The sequence below is a fragment of the Camelus dromedarius genome, chromosome 5, assembly GCF_036321535.1.
Source record: "Camelus dromedarius isolate mCamDro1 chromosome 5, mCamDro1.pat, whole genome shotgun sequence".
NCBI classification, from domain to species: Eukaryota; Metazoa; Chordata; class Mammalia; order Artiodactyla; family Camelidae; genus Camelus; species Camelus dromedarius.
In genome coordinates, this window is record NC_087440.1 from 3,875,061 (window position 1) to 3,891,759 (window position 16,699).

The 16,699-nt window shown below is 33.0% G+C and overlaps 1 protein-coding gene and 1 pseudogene across 1 annotated transcript in view; both read left to right on the forward strand.

Moving 5' to 3' along the window:
- The window catches only part of PIAS1 (protein inhibitor of activated STAT 1), a 115,032-nt gene that overhangs the window by 27,567 nt on the left and 70,766 nt on the right, over nt 1–16,699 (forward strand). The window contains exon 2 of the mRNA XM_010985125.3: nt 2,276–2,720. Coding sequence (XP_010983427.1) covers nt 2,276–2,720 — 445 coding nt within the window. The remainder of the gene's footprint in view (nt 1–2,275; nt 2,721–16,699) is intronic.
- On the forward strand, nt 11,990–13,546 carry LOC116153405 (large ribosomal subunit protein eL33-like; annotated as a pseudogene).

Sequence of the window (16,699 nt, forward strand, 5' to 3'; positions counted from 1 at the left end):
GGAGAATGGAGTTGAACTGAAATGGAAGACATTCTGTTCTTTCTAAAAATTTATCCTGTTTTCTCTGTAAAACAAAATACATCTGACCAGTGCCAACTTAAATTTATTTTTAACCTATAATCTTTGAAGCATAATTTGTGCTATTTCTCTAAAAGCAGAGGCTTACTTTTAGGGCTTTTCTGTTGAAATCCCCATTCCTTTTAAAATAAGTAATGGGGGGAGATATAGCTCAGTGGTAGAGTGCATGCTTAGCATGCATGAGGTCCTGTGTTCAGTCCCCAGTACTTCTGTTAAAATAAATAAATAAGTAAACCTGATTACCCTCCCCAAAATAAAATAAGTAACAAAAAATTTTAAAACTATTTTGTACTCTTAGGACAGTTTCGATAGTAGTGAGAAATTGATATCCTGCTGACATTATAGTTAGTAATTATTTGATTTCTGATAACATAATCTAAAAAAAAACATTTATAGGATTTGTGGTAGAATTTGTTTTTAAGGTCTACATTGGTGAACATAAGAGCTTGAGAGTTCATTTGGATTTATATTATAGTTATGTGTATAACTTAGCACTGTATAATCCATCTCCACTCTTTCTTCTTGTGTGACTTTCTTGTTTACTTTGTTCATCGTTCATTCATTGTCCAGACATTTGATGAGTTTTTACTATTGTTGGGCACTAATGTTAGATGCTGAGGGTAACACGACCTTGTACCATAGAGGACCTCAGTCTGATCATGGAATCATTTGTATGAAAAGAAAGTTATAATACAGCGAGGTAAGTGCTAAAATAAAGATATGAACAATGGCCAGTAAAAGTAGTGTGAAGAGTGTCATTAAGTCTTGCTAGGCCCAGAGGGCAAGGCTGATGACAAAAGCTGGCTTTGAGGAAACAAAGCATTCTCCAGGCCGGAAAAGGCAGGGGAAGGGCTCATACTAATTTGATTAACCGGCTTGTATATAAAGCTGTTTGTACACTTTTTTCCTCACTTTTATTTTTTTTTATTGTTTTGTAATCTGCAAATAACTTCAGTTTCTAGATGATTGGCTTGGGATGGATATCTCAGGGAGTAGTAGGAAATTAGGGAAGACAGCTTAGCTTTTGTGTTTCTGGTACTTGTGATAAGGTGAAAGGATAAAACATTTGGGAAAATAGAGGGCAAATGGTAAGCTTACATGTGTCTTTCATCCTGACACCTCCCTGTTGGTGGTAAAGTCAGGGTTCTGCTGTTAATAGCTGTATGCCAGTAGAGTGAGTCAGTCATGTGTTTTTGTTGTTGATAGCTGTGTGATCTTTGGATTTCATTTTCCTCAACTTTAAAGTGAGAGAATTGGTGTAGATGGGCATTTCCTGTTGGTAGCCTCTTAGTAGTTGGGGAAAAAGGAGAGTGACCGAATAAGTTTGACAACATAGAGTTAAAGTTAAATAGATTTCTTTACCACAGCTTCATGCGTGTGGATTAAATTCTGGGACTTCTTAGCCTGGCTTTGCAAACAGTAGAGGAAGTCTATAATGTTTCCAGCGTCATCCTTTTCAAAATGGTTTAATGGAAAGATCATGGGGTTTAGAATCATGTTTATCTGGGTTTGAATCCTGATTGCTACTTAGTTGCTACACAGCCTTAGGTAAGTTATTTAACCTTTCTTAACTAGTTTCTTCATATGTAAAGCTGGAAGGATAACACCTCGTGGAGTTGTAAAAGATGTAGTGACAACCCATATGAAATATCAACTATCTCTTGTATATAATGGGTAAAAAAGGTATGGTTTAAGCCCCATAATAATACCGAAGTTAGTGTAGAATGTAATGCCTGGTAATGTTATTTGTATGCTGCCTACATCTGGTGTTTGAGGTGGGCTGTCTATGTTTCATATATACTTATATAATTTTTCTACAAGAAAACAAATGTTCTTGAGGGCTCATTATTATCTTTTGCCATCCACTCAGCACTCTCCTGAATCCTCAGTGTTTGATAAAAATACCTGAAAATTCCATTGTAACAGTGAAATGTGGTGAGATGTGGCTCTACCTGGTATATATTTTACATCTTCCATAACCCTCGGTAGATGTTAGTGAATTTATGAATATTAATTTTAAGTTTCTTTGGTTACTTACATTAAATGGTTGAATTCTAAATTTGAAATGAGTAGAATTGACTGTAAATGAGCTGACCTTTAAGCAAAGCATAAGGAGTAAGTATTATAATAAAGTACTGTTTAATATTGCAGATTATATTGTTGAATACTAATATTTACGTTTTGTTTTGTCTCTAAGCAAATGGTTATGAGCCTTAGAGTTTCTGAACTCCAAGTACTGTTGGGCTACGCTGGGAGAAACAAGCACGGACGCAAACACGAACTTCTCACAAAAGCCCTGCATTTGCTAAAGGCTGGCTGCAGTCCTGCTGTACAAATGAAAATTAAAGAACTCTATAGGCGGAGGTTCCCCCAGAAAATCATGACGCCTGCGGACTTGTCCATCCCCAACGTACATTCAAGTCCTATGCCAGCAACTTTGTCTCCATCTACCATTCCACAGCTCACTTATGACGGTCACCCTGCATCATCACCGTTACTCCCTGTTTCTCTTCTGGGACCTAAACATGAACTGGAACTCCCACATCTAACATCAGCTCTTCACCCAGTCCATCCGGATATAAAACTTCAAAAATTACCATTTTATGACTTACTGGATGAACTGATAAAACCCACCAGTCTAGGTAAGATTATTCTGTAATGGTTATTTGGTTTCTTTTAGGGGATACATTTTCATTTTTGACTTTGACTTTGACCCAGTTTATTATTCATAATGAAATTTACACGTGGTAATAGCATCCAGTTGATGATAAGTATCTTTCAATTTTAGACAAAAATCAAATATGTAAAAGCTGTCTTTTAGACAGAAAAAAGTACATTCAAGTCTTCAGTGATGGTTGCTGACACAGTGAATAAAAAGTTTCCAAGAATATAAATGTTTTTAAAGTGTAATGTTTTAGATTGTTGATAAATATTCCATAATAACCCTTACAAATTAGAAAATTAAAACCCAGTGACTACTACCAGTCTTTGAATTCAGTTTTTGATTTTCAAGGATTAATGACATCTGAAACAAATGACTATTTTCAATTATTTAAGTAAGTAAATGGTTTTAATTATTATAAAAGGGGATTTGAGCTTAGATGTATAGTATTTCACCTGACTTTTTCAAGTGGATATGTGTACTTTGCAGGTATACACTTGATCATGGTTATATACTACTAATGAATACTTGAACCTTCAGTTACTGTGTTTTCCCATCATTTGATTAGTGTCTAGATATTAATAGAATTTGATGCATTAATCAGCTTGTAATTTTAATTGCTATAATGCTATCTTACTTTTTTTAAGGTGGAGTAAAACTGACCTATTGTGATCTCTGATGCCTTTGGTGTAATGTATATCAAATATTAGGAACTGGGAAGGTGTAGCTCGTTGGTAGAGTACGTGTTTGAGTGCATGAGGTGCTAGGTTCAATCCCCAGTGCCTCCATTAAGGGGAAAAAAATTTTTTTTTAAATCCAAAAAAACAAAGTTTAAAATATCAGACTTCCAGATGCTGGTTTGTTATAAATCAGTGGTTGGCAAACTATGGCTGGCAAGGCAGATCCAACTTGCAGCTTGTTTTTGTGACTCTGAGCTAAGAATGTTTTGGGTTGTTTTTTTTTTTAATATTCCTAAAGTATCGTAGAATAATAACAAAAACAAAAACAAAGAAGAATATACAACAGAGACCATGTATGTCTGCAAAACATAAAATATTTACTGTCTGACCCTTAACAGAAAAAGTTTGCCGACCCCTGTTACAAATCATTAAATATTTCATTGTGGGGAATTGGTGAGTGATTTATATATATTCTTTCCCAGATTATTTCCCATTATAGATTATTAGAAGATATAGATTAGTTTTGTTTAGGCATGAGTTACACTGCTGTTGGCCATGAACTTAGTGTTAATGAATCATCAATATATGTTAAATAAGGTGTCTCTAAACAGAAACACACATAAAACAAGTTTAGGTATTGATCAGTTGATGAAAACGTGATCAGAGGCTTACAGGAACCTAACCCTACATTGCCCATAGGAGCAGTGGTTCAGTATTCACTAATTCATTGATTGTGGTGACTTTATAGAACAGCTACCACAAGTAATAAAAATCGACTATACATTTAAAGTATAATTTGATTTGAATACCAGTTTTCAAGAATAAATTCATTGTGGTATACACACGGAAAGAATAGGTGGTGTAGAATTGCTTGATGGTATGTAAATAGATTTCTAGTTTCTCATTGTTATCACAGAATTAAAACAAAAGCAAACATTTTGGTTATGCATAAAAATATCTCACTAGAAAGTAATTTGTGGAAGTTAATTGATTCAGTAAATATTCGGGGGATGGAAATGCTTAGTGAATCTGAAAAGGATTGTAAAAAGATGCTGAATAATCTGCAGCATTTGAGATGAATATATTTTGAGGCTCTGTTAAAAAACCATTGAAAAAAGAGCTATAAGATTTTTAACATTGTTAAAAGACTATCTCTGTACTTCATTAAATGCAGTGTCTACTTCATCATGGAATTCATTTTTCTGAAGGCTTACTTTTGCCAGTAGATTATTTGTTTTGAATCTAAGAAAACAATGTTGTCTGAAAAATTAAATGGCTTCCAACATTCTCTTTGTTTCTAAACATACATACATTTAAAATCATTACAAGCTCTTAAGATTTTAGTTTTGACCTATAGCTAGCTAGTTCATCACGATAATCACTTGAGTCAAGACTGTGATGGGTAAATTTCACTTTTCATTTTTTCCCCCTTCCATTTTGTCCTTAAGCACTATGTCCTTTAAACAGATTTTAAGATGTCTAGTGTAAGCTGAATGTTTTTATGCATGGTTCATGTTTCTAACTAAAATCAAAATACTTGTGGTATTCCTCCATCTTATTAGATAATTCATTTCTTTAACATTCAGTAATTTTAAGGTCTTTATCATTTTGGAACACATGTTAAACAGAATTCTTTTTATTTTCCATGGTTAACTAGAAGAATTGAGAGATGAAGTAGAGGTGGTTGTAAAGTAAAATGTTTGATTTACTGTGTATTTTTTGTCTGTCAATATTAAAATCCTGTTTGTTCTATGAGGCCCATTTCAAATGCTTTTTGAAACCTTTTCCATTAGTCTTTCTAAGATGTCACCCTTATATCTGTCTGTTTCTTCCCCTATCCAAATCAGTTTCACTTTGCTGCATGCTCTTACAGCATTTTGTTGTTGTTAGTTCCTCAAAATGGTAGGGTCTGCTGTATTCATGTGTATATTTCCATAATAGCTAGCTGTGAACCTGTTATGTGGTAGTTGTTCAGTAAACATTTATTAGCTCTCCAATTTATTTAAAAACAATAGAATCTTTTACTTTATTCTAATTCAGTGAATTTTAACTATTTTACATTCCAAACACAACTGTGGCACACCATGTATCATAAACAGTAAACAGTGGCTTATGATGGGGATGGGAAATAGAGGAGGGAGAAAAGCAGTGTCCTTCCCTTTATTGTTCTGCCCCTGCTCTGATCTCTGGTTAATTGATGACTCGGATATTTAATATACTCTATTTAAAATTTTTTCCTAATTATTAAAATACCACATGTTTGATGTAGAATTCATAGACACTGCTTTAAAGAATAAATTTTAAAGTATTCCTAGTGTGTTCTTCTAGTCAGTCTTTGTGTGTGTGTGTGTGTGTGTGTTTGTGTGCGTGTGTTTCTGCTTTTGAAGAGGAGGATCTCAAATATTAACTGACTTAACCCAGCAGGATCTTAGCCACATGTATTGATCCCGACTATTTCAGTCTTCATAGTGTATTGAGCACCAGGTGTTAGAGTGTACTTTGTTTGAAACATCTTATTTGCATAGTGTGCCACTGTTGGTGTTTATGAGCCAGGGATTTTACACAATTATGAAAGTCAGAAGGACAAGTAATTTTGGATTAAAGTATCTTGTTACGTCCATTTAAGGCAAGATATTTCCCCTTAGTCCTTTAATATTATTTTATTTAGAATAATAAAATTATTTAGAATATTTTTATTTGTATATATATTGTTTAAGTTGGCCAGTATTAAAGCAAGTAAAGGCAAAAACAAAATATTTTCAGTGACTGAAAGAATAATAATCCTTTAGAATGTAGCATTTGATTTCAATTTTAAGTAAACAACTTCATTAATACTCAATTTTATATTTGTTACTGAGTTATTTCTGTCTTCCTTGACTTAGGTAAATCTTCAAAGAGAAAGTATATTTTTCCATGTAGTGCCTGTACATATTTTTAATTGTTGCAGTTGTTTCAATGGCTAACATGTAGAGAACAGTTATTTTGCATTCATTTGGAGTAGTCATGTAAGTTTGGTAAACTGTCTCAAGGGTTTGCTTCATATGAAATTTAAACCAAATTGTATGTTCTCAAAGGATGTCTTCCTTTTCAGGTTTTTAAAAATCTTAGATAATACATCTGAGTAAGTTCATATTCCGTGTCTATGGATTAGAGATGTCTCATAGATTGATATAAGGAATAATAATTGATGTTGAGTGTTGTTTCTAATGTTCGGATTCAGTGTTCTTCCAGCTGATTACTGAAGGATAGATATGCTATCCTCTGTTATCCAAATTGGAACCAGTAGTTAATTGATAAAAGTGATGAATAATAAAAGTGATACATAATAATCTAAACATCTTACCTTAATGTAAAGCATATTAATGTATATTTACTTGCCTATCTTTTCATGTTGTGGGTCAGGGTCTTTTCTTTGAGACCCTGATTTCCGAGCTTTAGCTTCTTTAAAGTGGAGAGAGAATTTAAAGGCTTTTGTGAAGCAATTTGAGTGCAGAATCTGTTAAAACGGGAGGAAAAAACTTTTATAGTTACGTCACTCACCTAATTCCATTGCATTTTTTTTTAAGCAGCTTGCTTTTATTGGGTCTTTGCAGAGCATTTAACTTAGTTTTCATAAAAAGAGCAACTCTTTCCTTTTGCACTGTATTTCATGGATTTTGTAATATTTAAGTTTTATAATTACAAGTGCGACTGGCATAAACAGGTCTGAGAATAAACACCTCTGGTTCTTGGTGAGCACAGCAAGTGGTGTGAGCAGAAGTGCGCAGAAATACTAGAGAGTGGTCTGCTAGCACGAGCAGTCGCCTTGCTAGAGCGTAAGTCAGGATGGATAGAAGTAATTGGGAGCATCAGTTAATCCAGTTAACAGAACATCAATTAAGAGGGCTTCTACTGGTTTTCTTTTGCACCATTCTTACTTAACTCTCCACAGACAATGAAATTAGAAGTTTATTTGTCCTTTTGCCTGAAAATAATTTTAAGCGGTTTCTTTGGAGGAACAGCATAAATTATAATTTTTATGATTAAGTTCATTTTGTTTTGTTTTTAAGAAATCTGCTTTCATCTCCCTGTCACCTCTTTGGGAGGGTTATAATGGAGAGAAGATTGGGAGAAACAGGGAAGAAAGCAAATTATGTTTTTTATATTTGTAGTCTTACAGAACTCATTACAATTTCATTGTTTTCTCATTTAAGACAGTGATAGTAAATAACAAAGATAAAATGAAAAAACCTCAGGCATTTTCTTTTGTGAGTGTGTGCTTTGACAGATTATATACTTAAATTAAATTGTATATTCTTTTGTAATTTTTAAAATTTTTAAGTGTACATTTTACTGGTATTAAATACATTTGTTGTGCAGCCATCACCACCATCCATTCCCATAACTCTTCATCTTGTAAAGCTGAAATACCCGTTAATAGCCATTAAACAGTACCTCCCCATTCTCCCCTCTGTTCAGTCCCTGTCAACTGCTACTATATTCTAGATCTTTAAGTACATAACCTTTTGAGACTGGCTTCTTTTCATTCAGCATTAGGGCGTTTTCTCTTTCTTCCCACTTTTTTTTTTTTTTAATTGAAGTATAGTCAGTTTACAGTGTGTCAATTTCTGGTGTACAGCACAACATTTCAGTCATACATATATACATACATATATTCGTTTTCATGTTCTTTTTCATTATAGGTTACTACAAGACATTGAATATAGTTCCCTGTGCTATACAGAAGAAACTTGTTCACAGGGCGTTTTCTCTTAAATTTGATTTTTTACTAAAAATTGTCATTAAAATATTAGAAATTTATCTGTGAAGATTATCTCCTATTCTTGATCCTCCTAAATTCTAAGTATTCTAATAGTTTTTGCAAACTCTGTGCTACAGACTGAAGAATCTGAAATTCTGAGACAGTTTAGTTGGTCATATGGATGTCATTTTTCATTTGGTGATGAAACAAGTCATTTGCTTATTTTTTTAAGTCTTTGAAGGTGGCTTCTATTTAAGTTTTAATATTTGTCAAACAATCTTTCCTGTTAAACACAACAAATATCTGTTCTCTCGGTTACATGTATTTTATTTTCCTGAGCTCTGTTCCAAGTAGTTCCAATTTGATGTGGTACAGTGTATCGATAACTTTCTAGAGAAGACCAACAACCTAGGTGTATTGGGTTTATAGTCTCAGTATTTTAGAAAGCTAGGTCAAGCTCTTTCCTTTTTTAAGTAGAACATTTCTATATAGAAAATTACAATTATTTTAGGCTTGGGAAGATGTGTGAATAATTTATGGAAAAGATTTGAATTAAATATATGTATATAAAAACTTGGTTTCTTGCCTTAAGAAACAAGGCAGCAGATGCTTCAGCACTCCTAAATAGTTAAAATGATCCATCTTGTTTTGTGCAGTGCGGGTAAGGTTTCTGCTACATCTTAATAACATTGGTTACCAGTGTTTTCTGCCAACGGCTCCTCTGGCATTGGATTAGATTTCACAGTTTCCTTCTCCTCTTATTTTTTATAATTGAGTTTGCCTTCCTCCACATGCCTAATAGCCAGTGCCTGGAGATCAGGTGATGCAAATCTAAGGACGCAGGCTCTGATAAGTATTGGAAAGGGCATTCAAAGGTTTTATGATTCACTTTGCTCTGCTTTTAGAAAATTTGCCTTCTAACAATTTAACACAAGCTGTGCTCCTCTGTACTTGAATTTTGGGAAATCACAAGCAGTAATTTTTTCTGTAGGCGGATTTCTTCCCTAGAAACTTTTCTTCCTAATATGGCAGCTCCAGTTTCTGACTTCCAAAACAAAATCTAAGATTTACCTTCTAAATCTGCAGCCCCTTGTAGATAATATTCTGTCTTTTTAGCTGATAAGTTTAATATTTTTATTATTGTTTGTATAAGTGGCCCAGAAGCCTGAAGGCATCTATTGTTTTTTAAATAAATGATTGTCTGTGTTCTTGAATGCTATCTTGGGAATTAAGAATGATGGACTTTGTTGTTGTTGGGAAGGAATCTTGACAATCAGAATCAGTAAAGAATCCTGTATAATTGTAAATATGACATTAAAATTTTTTAATTGTGAGATTAATTAACCAGCCATTTAGGTTCAGAAGCCAGCAAGTACAGTTTTACAGAGAAATCCAGCATATAAGATTTTACTGGAATAAAATTTAAAGATCAAACATGTAGTATATATAATGTTTGAAATGGTAGCATTTTAGAATTTGCCAGTGGCTTCTACACCACTTTGTCTCAGTCTCCCCAGCACAATTGAGTTACCATACGAGTTGCAGACCAGCCAGCTGGAGGACTTGGTTGTGGTGATCATGGGAAAGGGAGGATGGTGCAACAAAGGAAGAACCCATGTTTGGCATTCCATTTCTTTCCCTTATTTTTTTTTTTTAAATAAAGATATTACTTATTTATCTTTTTCTTTTTTGGGGGCAGTACTGAGGGTTGAACCCAGGACCTTGTGCATGCTAGGCACATACTCTACCACTGAGCTGTACCCGTCCCCTCTTTCCTTTTTTTTTAAATGAAATTTTGTTGATGGCTATCTGAGTGATTAGAAGGTAATTTTAAGCCATTCCCTTTCTTGAGCCATACTCCTTCAGTGTTTCTAGTGCCTGCAGATGACCCCAATACTTTTGAGTGGGGATTAGTCATTCTAGTTCTTTGGTACTACTGCTGCTAAATTTAACACTAAAATGTAAATAAGCCTTAGATGTGCCAAAGATGGGCATTTTGCAGTGGAAAAGAAGCTAGATGTTGAATATAGTATGAGAATTAAATCACTTTAACGTAGGTAAGAATAAAAAGGCTGAGTTATTTAAAAAAAAAACAAATTAATCACCTCTACAACTTCTCTGCAGTTCCTAGAATTTTGTTTCTATGTTTATTTTGGTGCTGTGTTTTTAAATACTTTATATCTGCTCTGAAATTTTATTTTATTTTTAAAATTAATGATTTTATTACTTAAGATACGAATTAAAGGGGAAGTCACTAAAACTACTCTTAGCATTTTGTACTTCTTTTCACCACCTCTCCATGTAAAGTTAGCAATTTATGTTTACATACAATTTAAGAAACCTCAGGGGTATGATGGAGTTAATTACATAAAATGTTAACCTCTTTGCATCAATTTTTAAAAAAAGCCCAAATGTAAAGGTAAATGCCAAATAAAAAATATTGGAATCAAATGAAGGATACTAAGACTCTATTAGGCAAAATGTATGAAAACGTAAGTTATTAAAGGGGAAATGCAACTAGGAAACATGAAAAAATACTCACTTCCACTCGTTCTTAAAGAAAACTCAAAATAGGTCAGCAGTGAGGTTTTAAATCTCATCTGTAGTTTGCATTAAAATATATATGTGTTTCTATTAAGTATCAACGAGATTTGTTAAAATGGTTGTTTACTGTTGGTAGCAATATAAATTATTACAGCTCTTTGAGGATGCAGCTTGTCAGTAACTAGCAAGAGCTTAAAACGACATTTTGATCTATTAATTCCACCTTTGGAAACCCAAACCTAAGAATATTCATTGTAACATTATTTCTAGTATGAAAATTAGAAATAACCTAAATATCCAATAGTAGAATAATATTTAATTAACATGTGGTTTATTTACTATGTGGAATATTTTGAGGCTTGGTTAAAATTGATTGTAAGGTCTTTAATATATGAGTCGAGGAGAGAAATGGGATACACAACTAAAAATTGTTATATACTCTAACAGGCATTTAGCTAGGAGATTTATAACTGTTATCTCATTTAAGCCTTTGGACAGCTTTGGTAGGTTAGACTAATAGCCTAAATTTTATGAAAGAGGTAGTAACTGAGAACTGAAGAAGGCAATTCACAAAACTGAGGTGAAGGTGTCATGATTTGAACACAAATTTGCTTCTAAAGCCAATACTCCTGTATAACATAATGTATTAAAAAAAAGTAGATTTTTAATTGTCCTTTAAAATAATTTTGCAATCTTATAACATCTTTTGCTCTCTTTTTTATTTAGAGAAATCTTCTTGATTTTTTTCTATAGAATTCTTTGGAGAATTCTACAAATAGGATCACTGTGTTGTAATTTACTGTGTGGAGAACTGCTGAAAGTCTTCTGTATTTCGTACATACATTGAAAGAGGGTTTGACATTTTAATTTACATGATAATCCTTACCGGTACATACTATAAATGGAGTTTTATTTCAGTAGATCAGGTTGGACCTGTGTGAAATTCACAGTACATATGATGAATTTTGATTTATCACCTCTAGATCTTAGTATTTTTTTTTAGTTGAAGTATACTCAGTTACAGTGTATCGATTTCTGGTGTACAGCATGTTTCAGTCATACATATACATACATATGCTTTTCTTTTTTTTTTTCATTATAGATTACTGCAAGATATTGAATATAGTTCCCTGTGACTAGATTTTTTTAAAGTGTTAAAATTATAGACCCCTCATTACTCAATACCTACATATTTTAAAGAAAAATTCAATTTTTTCAGTCCAGTCTGTATTTCAGGTTTTTGCTAAATTCATTCTGTTGAAATTACAAGTATATGTAGTTAATCTCAAAATCTCACTGATTTTCTAATATTTGATGAGAGCAAAACCTTTTTTGCTTTAAATAAAATGATTTACAGTATTTTCTAAGATGTAGAGAGGCCTTAAAAATAGGATGAAGATTGTAAGACTCCTCAAAAATAGTGCAGAAAAAAATTATAAGTAAAATTTTAAAGTTCTTCTAAAATAACTGAATAAAAGACAAGTGTAAAATTAAGTTACAGCTCTTTCAGCCATCCTGGAGCCTGTGGAGGCCTGCTGGGAGCAGGACTTCTAAAACAACAAATATGCCTGGAAGGCTGCTGTCCAAGGCCATTTTCGCTGGCTGTAAGCAGGGTCTCTAGAACCAGAGGGAGCACACAGCTCTTCTTAAAATTGGAGGTGTTTATGCTTGAGAAGAAGCTGAATTCTATCTAGGCAAAAGCTGTGCTTATATGTACAAAGCAGAGAACAACACACTAACTCCTGGTGGAAAACTGGACAAAACCAGAGTAATCTGGGGAAAGGTAACTCGTGCTCACGGAAACAGTGGCATGGTTTGTGTGCGAATTCTGAAGCAACCTTCCTGCTAAGGCCATTGGACACAATCCATGTGATGCTGTACCCCTCAAGGATTTAACTTTTTGAAAAGTTAATAAAAGTGTGAATTTGTTCTCTTGAAAAAAAATGAAGTTACAGAGGATTCATCACTTATTTTATTGGTTAATTTTTTCTTTAGTTCTTACTTTTTTTGCTTATTTTTATCCTTTCCATATGGATCAAGCCACTGTAAAATATTCCAGAAGAACAAAGATTTTAATAAAGCATATTTTCATTTTTATGTGAATACTGATAATCATGAAAGTACAGTCTTCTCCATTCCGAGACTTTTTAAACAACATAAATATAAAAATAACTTACTTCTGATTTTTAAAAAAGTTTATGTATTTAACTAATGTTTGTTATTTTTGTGCCAAGCACCATTCTAGTTGCTAAAAGAAAAAAAGTTATTGAAGAGTTCATGATCTAGTAGAGGAGTCAAACATACATTAATTCATCTTAGAAAACACAAGGCAAAGTAAACTAAACGGCATAACCTAAGGATAAAAACTAAAGGGATTATGTTTACCAGGGATCATGAATTTAACATTTTTGTCTTGTGGAATAGTTGAGTCAGAATTACTGAGGATGCTTTAAAAAAAGAGATTTTCCACACCCCACATCTTCTGAATTGTATTTAACATCATACTACATTATACACCTTTCCCATGTAGATCGGGTCATTTCTTTGAACTCCTACAGAATGCATCATAGTATAAGCATAAACTTAAATTTTCTCCTTTCCATGCATTGGTTCTTTTTTTTTTTTTTTTTTTTTTTTTTGCTCCTCTACCAGTGAACATCCTTATATATGAGAATATATATGTTTGTACTTAAGTATTTCTTTACATTTAAAGTAGTTTTTGCTAGGTCGAAGGAGATGCATAACTCTAATTTGCTGTCAAATTGCATCATCCCCCTACCCCCCCCAAAAAGTTTATACTCCAATCAGCAACATTCTTAAGAGAGTGCCTCTCACCCACAGTTTTAGCGATACTTTAAATAATTTTTATAAACTGATAAATGGAAAGTCTTATTTTCATTTGCATACATTTGCTTACTGCTGAAGTTGAACATTTTAATGATTATTAATCATTTGTAGTCCATGAATTGCTTGTTAATATTCTTTGCTGATTTTTCTAGTGTTTTTTTTAATAATTGTTTTGTACTTTGTATGTAATACATACTAGCCAACCCTCTGTTGTGTGTTATGTATTAAATAGTTTACATTGATCTGTCACATATCTTACTATGTAATTTATAGTATCTTTCATTTCACAGAAGTTGAAAACAATCAAGTTGTCCAGTCTGTTAATTATTACTTTTATGGTGTTTGTATTTTTAAATTAACAGCCTCACCCTGTTAAAGCATACAATTCAGTGGTTTTTGGTATATTCATGGAGTTGTGAATCTATCACCACTATTTAATTAAAAAATTATCATCACTGGAAAAAGAAACACCGTAGTGATTAGCAGTCTCTCCCATTCGTTGCTCTTCCCAGCTCCTGAAAACCGTTAGTCATCTTTCGGTCTCTGGATTTGCCTAATCTGGATATTTCATATAAATCACAAAATATATGGCCTTCAGTGACGGGCTTTCACTTACCATAATGTTTTGTGTTCATCCATGTTACAGCATGCATCAGTACTTCATTCTTTTGCAGGTGTATAATTATTTTTAATGGGATGTGTATAATTTCCTTAACAATTTTTTTAAATTGTGGTAAAAGATTTTTCATCTTATCTGTTTTTAAGTGTACATTTCAGTAGTGTTAAGTGTATCCACATTATTGTGCGACTAATGTTGAAGTATATTCACATTGTTGTACAACAGACCTCTAGAATTTTTTTATCTTGTAAAACTGAAACTCTATACCCAGTAAACAACTCCCCATTTCTCCTCCCCTCAGCTCCTGGTAACCACCACTGCACTTCCGTTTCTAAGAATTTAACTACTTTAGATTCATCATGTAAGTGGAAACATATGATACTTGTCTTTTTGTGACTGGCTTATTTCCCTTAACACAGTGCCCTCAGGTTTCATCTGTTTTGTAGCTTGTGATAGGATTTCTTTCCTTTTTAAGGCTAGTATTCCGTTGTATGCATGTATCACGCTTGGTTAACCGTTAATCTAGGTGGACATTAAGTTGTTTCCACCTCTCGGCTCTTGGCAAACATCTCTTTGAGATCCTCTTTTCAGTTCTTCTGGATATATATACAAACGTGAGAGAGCTGGATTATGTGGTAGTTCTATTTTCAATGTTTTGAAGAACCACCATACTATTTTCTATAGTGTCTGTACCATTTAATATTCCCACTAACAGTGTACAGGGGGTTCTAGTTTCTCCACATCTTTACCAACACTATTTTCTGTTTTTTATAGTAGTCATAGTAATTGGTCTGAAGTGGTATCTGATTGTGCTTTTGATTTGCATTTCTCTAATGATTCATGATGTTGAGCATCTGTTCATGCACTTGTTGGCCATTTGTATATCTTCTTGAGAGGAATGTCTTTTTAAGTCCTTTGTGCATTTTTAAATTGGGTTGTTTTTCTGTTATTGAGTTATGGGCGTTTTTTATTTATTCTGAATGTTAAACCCTGATCAGATACATGATTTCCAAATATTTTCTGCCATTCTGTAGGTTGCCTTTTCACTCTGTTGTTTCCTTTGATGTGTGTGGGTTTTTAAGCATGATGTAGTCCCGAGTGTCTATTTTTGCTTTTTTGGCCTGTCCTTTTGGTGTCATGTCTAAGAAATCATTACCAAATCCAGTATCATAAAGCATCTCCCTTATGTTTTCTTCTAGCAGTCTTATAGTTTCAGTTCTTCAATTCATTTTGAGTTAATATTTGTATATGCTGTAAGGGAAGGGTCCAACATTATTATTTTACATGTGGATTTCCAGTTTCTCTAACAGCTTTTGAAGAGACTGTTCTTTCTTCATTTTGTGGTCTTAGCACCCTTGTCAAGGACCTTTTGACTTTATGTGCAAGGGTTTATTTCTGGGCTCTTTTCTGTTCCCTTGATCTATTTGTCTGTCTTTATGTCAGTACCACACTGTTTTGATTACTGTAGCTTTGTTACATCTTTTAATACCAGGAAATATGAGACTTCTAATTATGTTCTTTTTCAGGATTGTTTTGGCTGCTTGGAGTCCCTTTAAATTCCATATGAATTTTAAGATTTTTTTTTCTATTTCTGCAGAAAATGCCATTGGGATTTTGATATGGATTGTATTGAATCTGCAGATCACTTTGGGTAATACAGACATTTTTAACAATGTTAAGTCTTTCAGTCCTTGAGCACTGGGTGTGTTTCCATTTATTTATGTTAGTTTCTTTCAGCAGTGCTTTGTAATTTTTAGCATTTAAGTCTTTTGCCTCTTTAGTTAAGTTTAATCCTAAGTATTTCATTCTTTTTGATACTATAGAAGATGAAATTGTTTCCTTAATTTCCTTTTCAGATTGATCATTGTTATTGTATAGAAATGCATATAGAAATGATTTTTGAGTGTTAATTTTGTGTTTTGTGACATTCCTGGATTTGTTTAATTGCTTTTTGTAGGATTTTTAGGTTTTTCTACATATAAATCATATTGTCTGTGAACATAGATTATTTTATGTCCTTTTGAATTAGGATGCCTTTTATTTCTTTTTCTTCCCTAATTGCTCTGGCTAGGACTTCTGGTATGTTGTTGAATAGAGAGTTACTTTGTTCCTGATCTTGTTGAAGAATGATGTTAGCTGTGGGTTTTTCATATGTGGCCTTTATTATGTTGAGATAATTTCCTTCTAGTTTTAGTTTATTGAGTGCTTTTATCATGAAGGGATATTGAATTTTGTCAGATACTTTTTCTGCTTCAAATGAGATGATGTGGTTTTTTTTTTTTCATTGTATTACAGTTGTTATATTGATTAATTTTTATATTTTGAACCATCCTAGCATTTCACTATAAACCCCACTTGGTCATGGTATATAATTCTTTTCATACGCTGTTGAATTTGAAGAGTGGACATTCTTAATCTCCCTCTCTAGAGGGAAAGCATTTAGTCTTTTACCAGTGAGTATGACATTAGCTGTGAATTTTTTTCATAGATGCCCATTTTGTTGAATTTTTTTTAATTACAGAATTGTG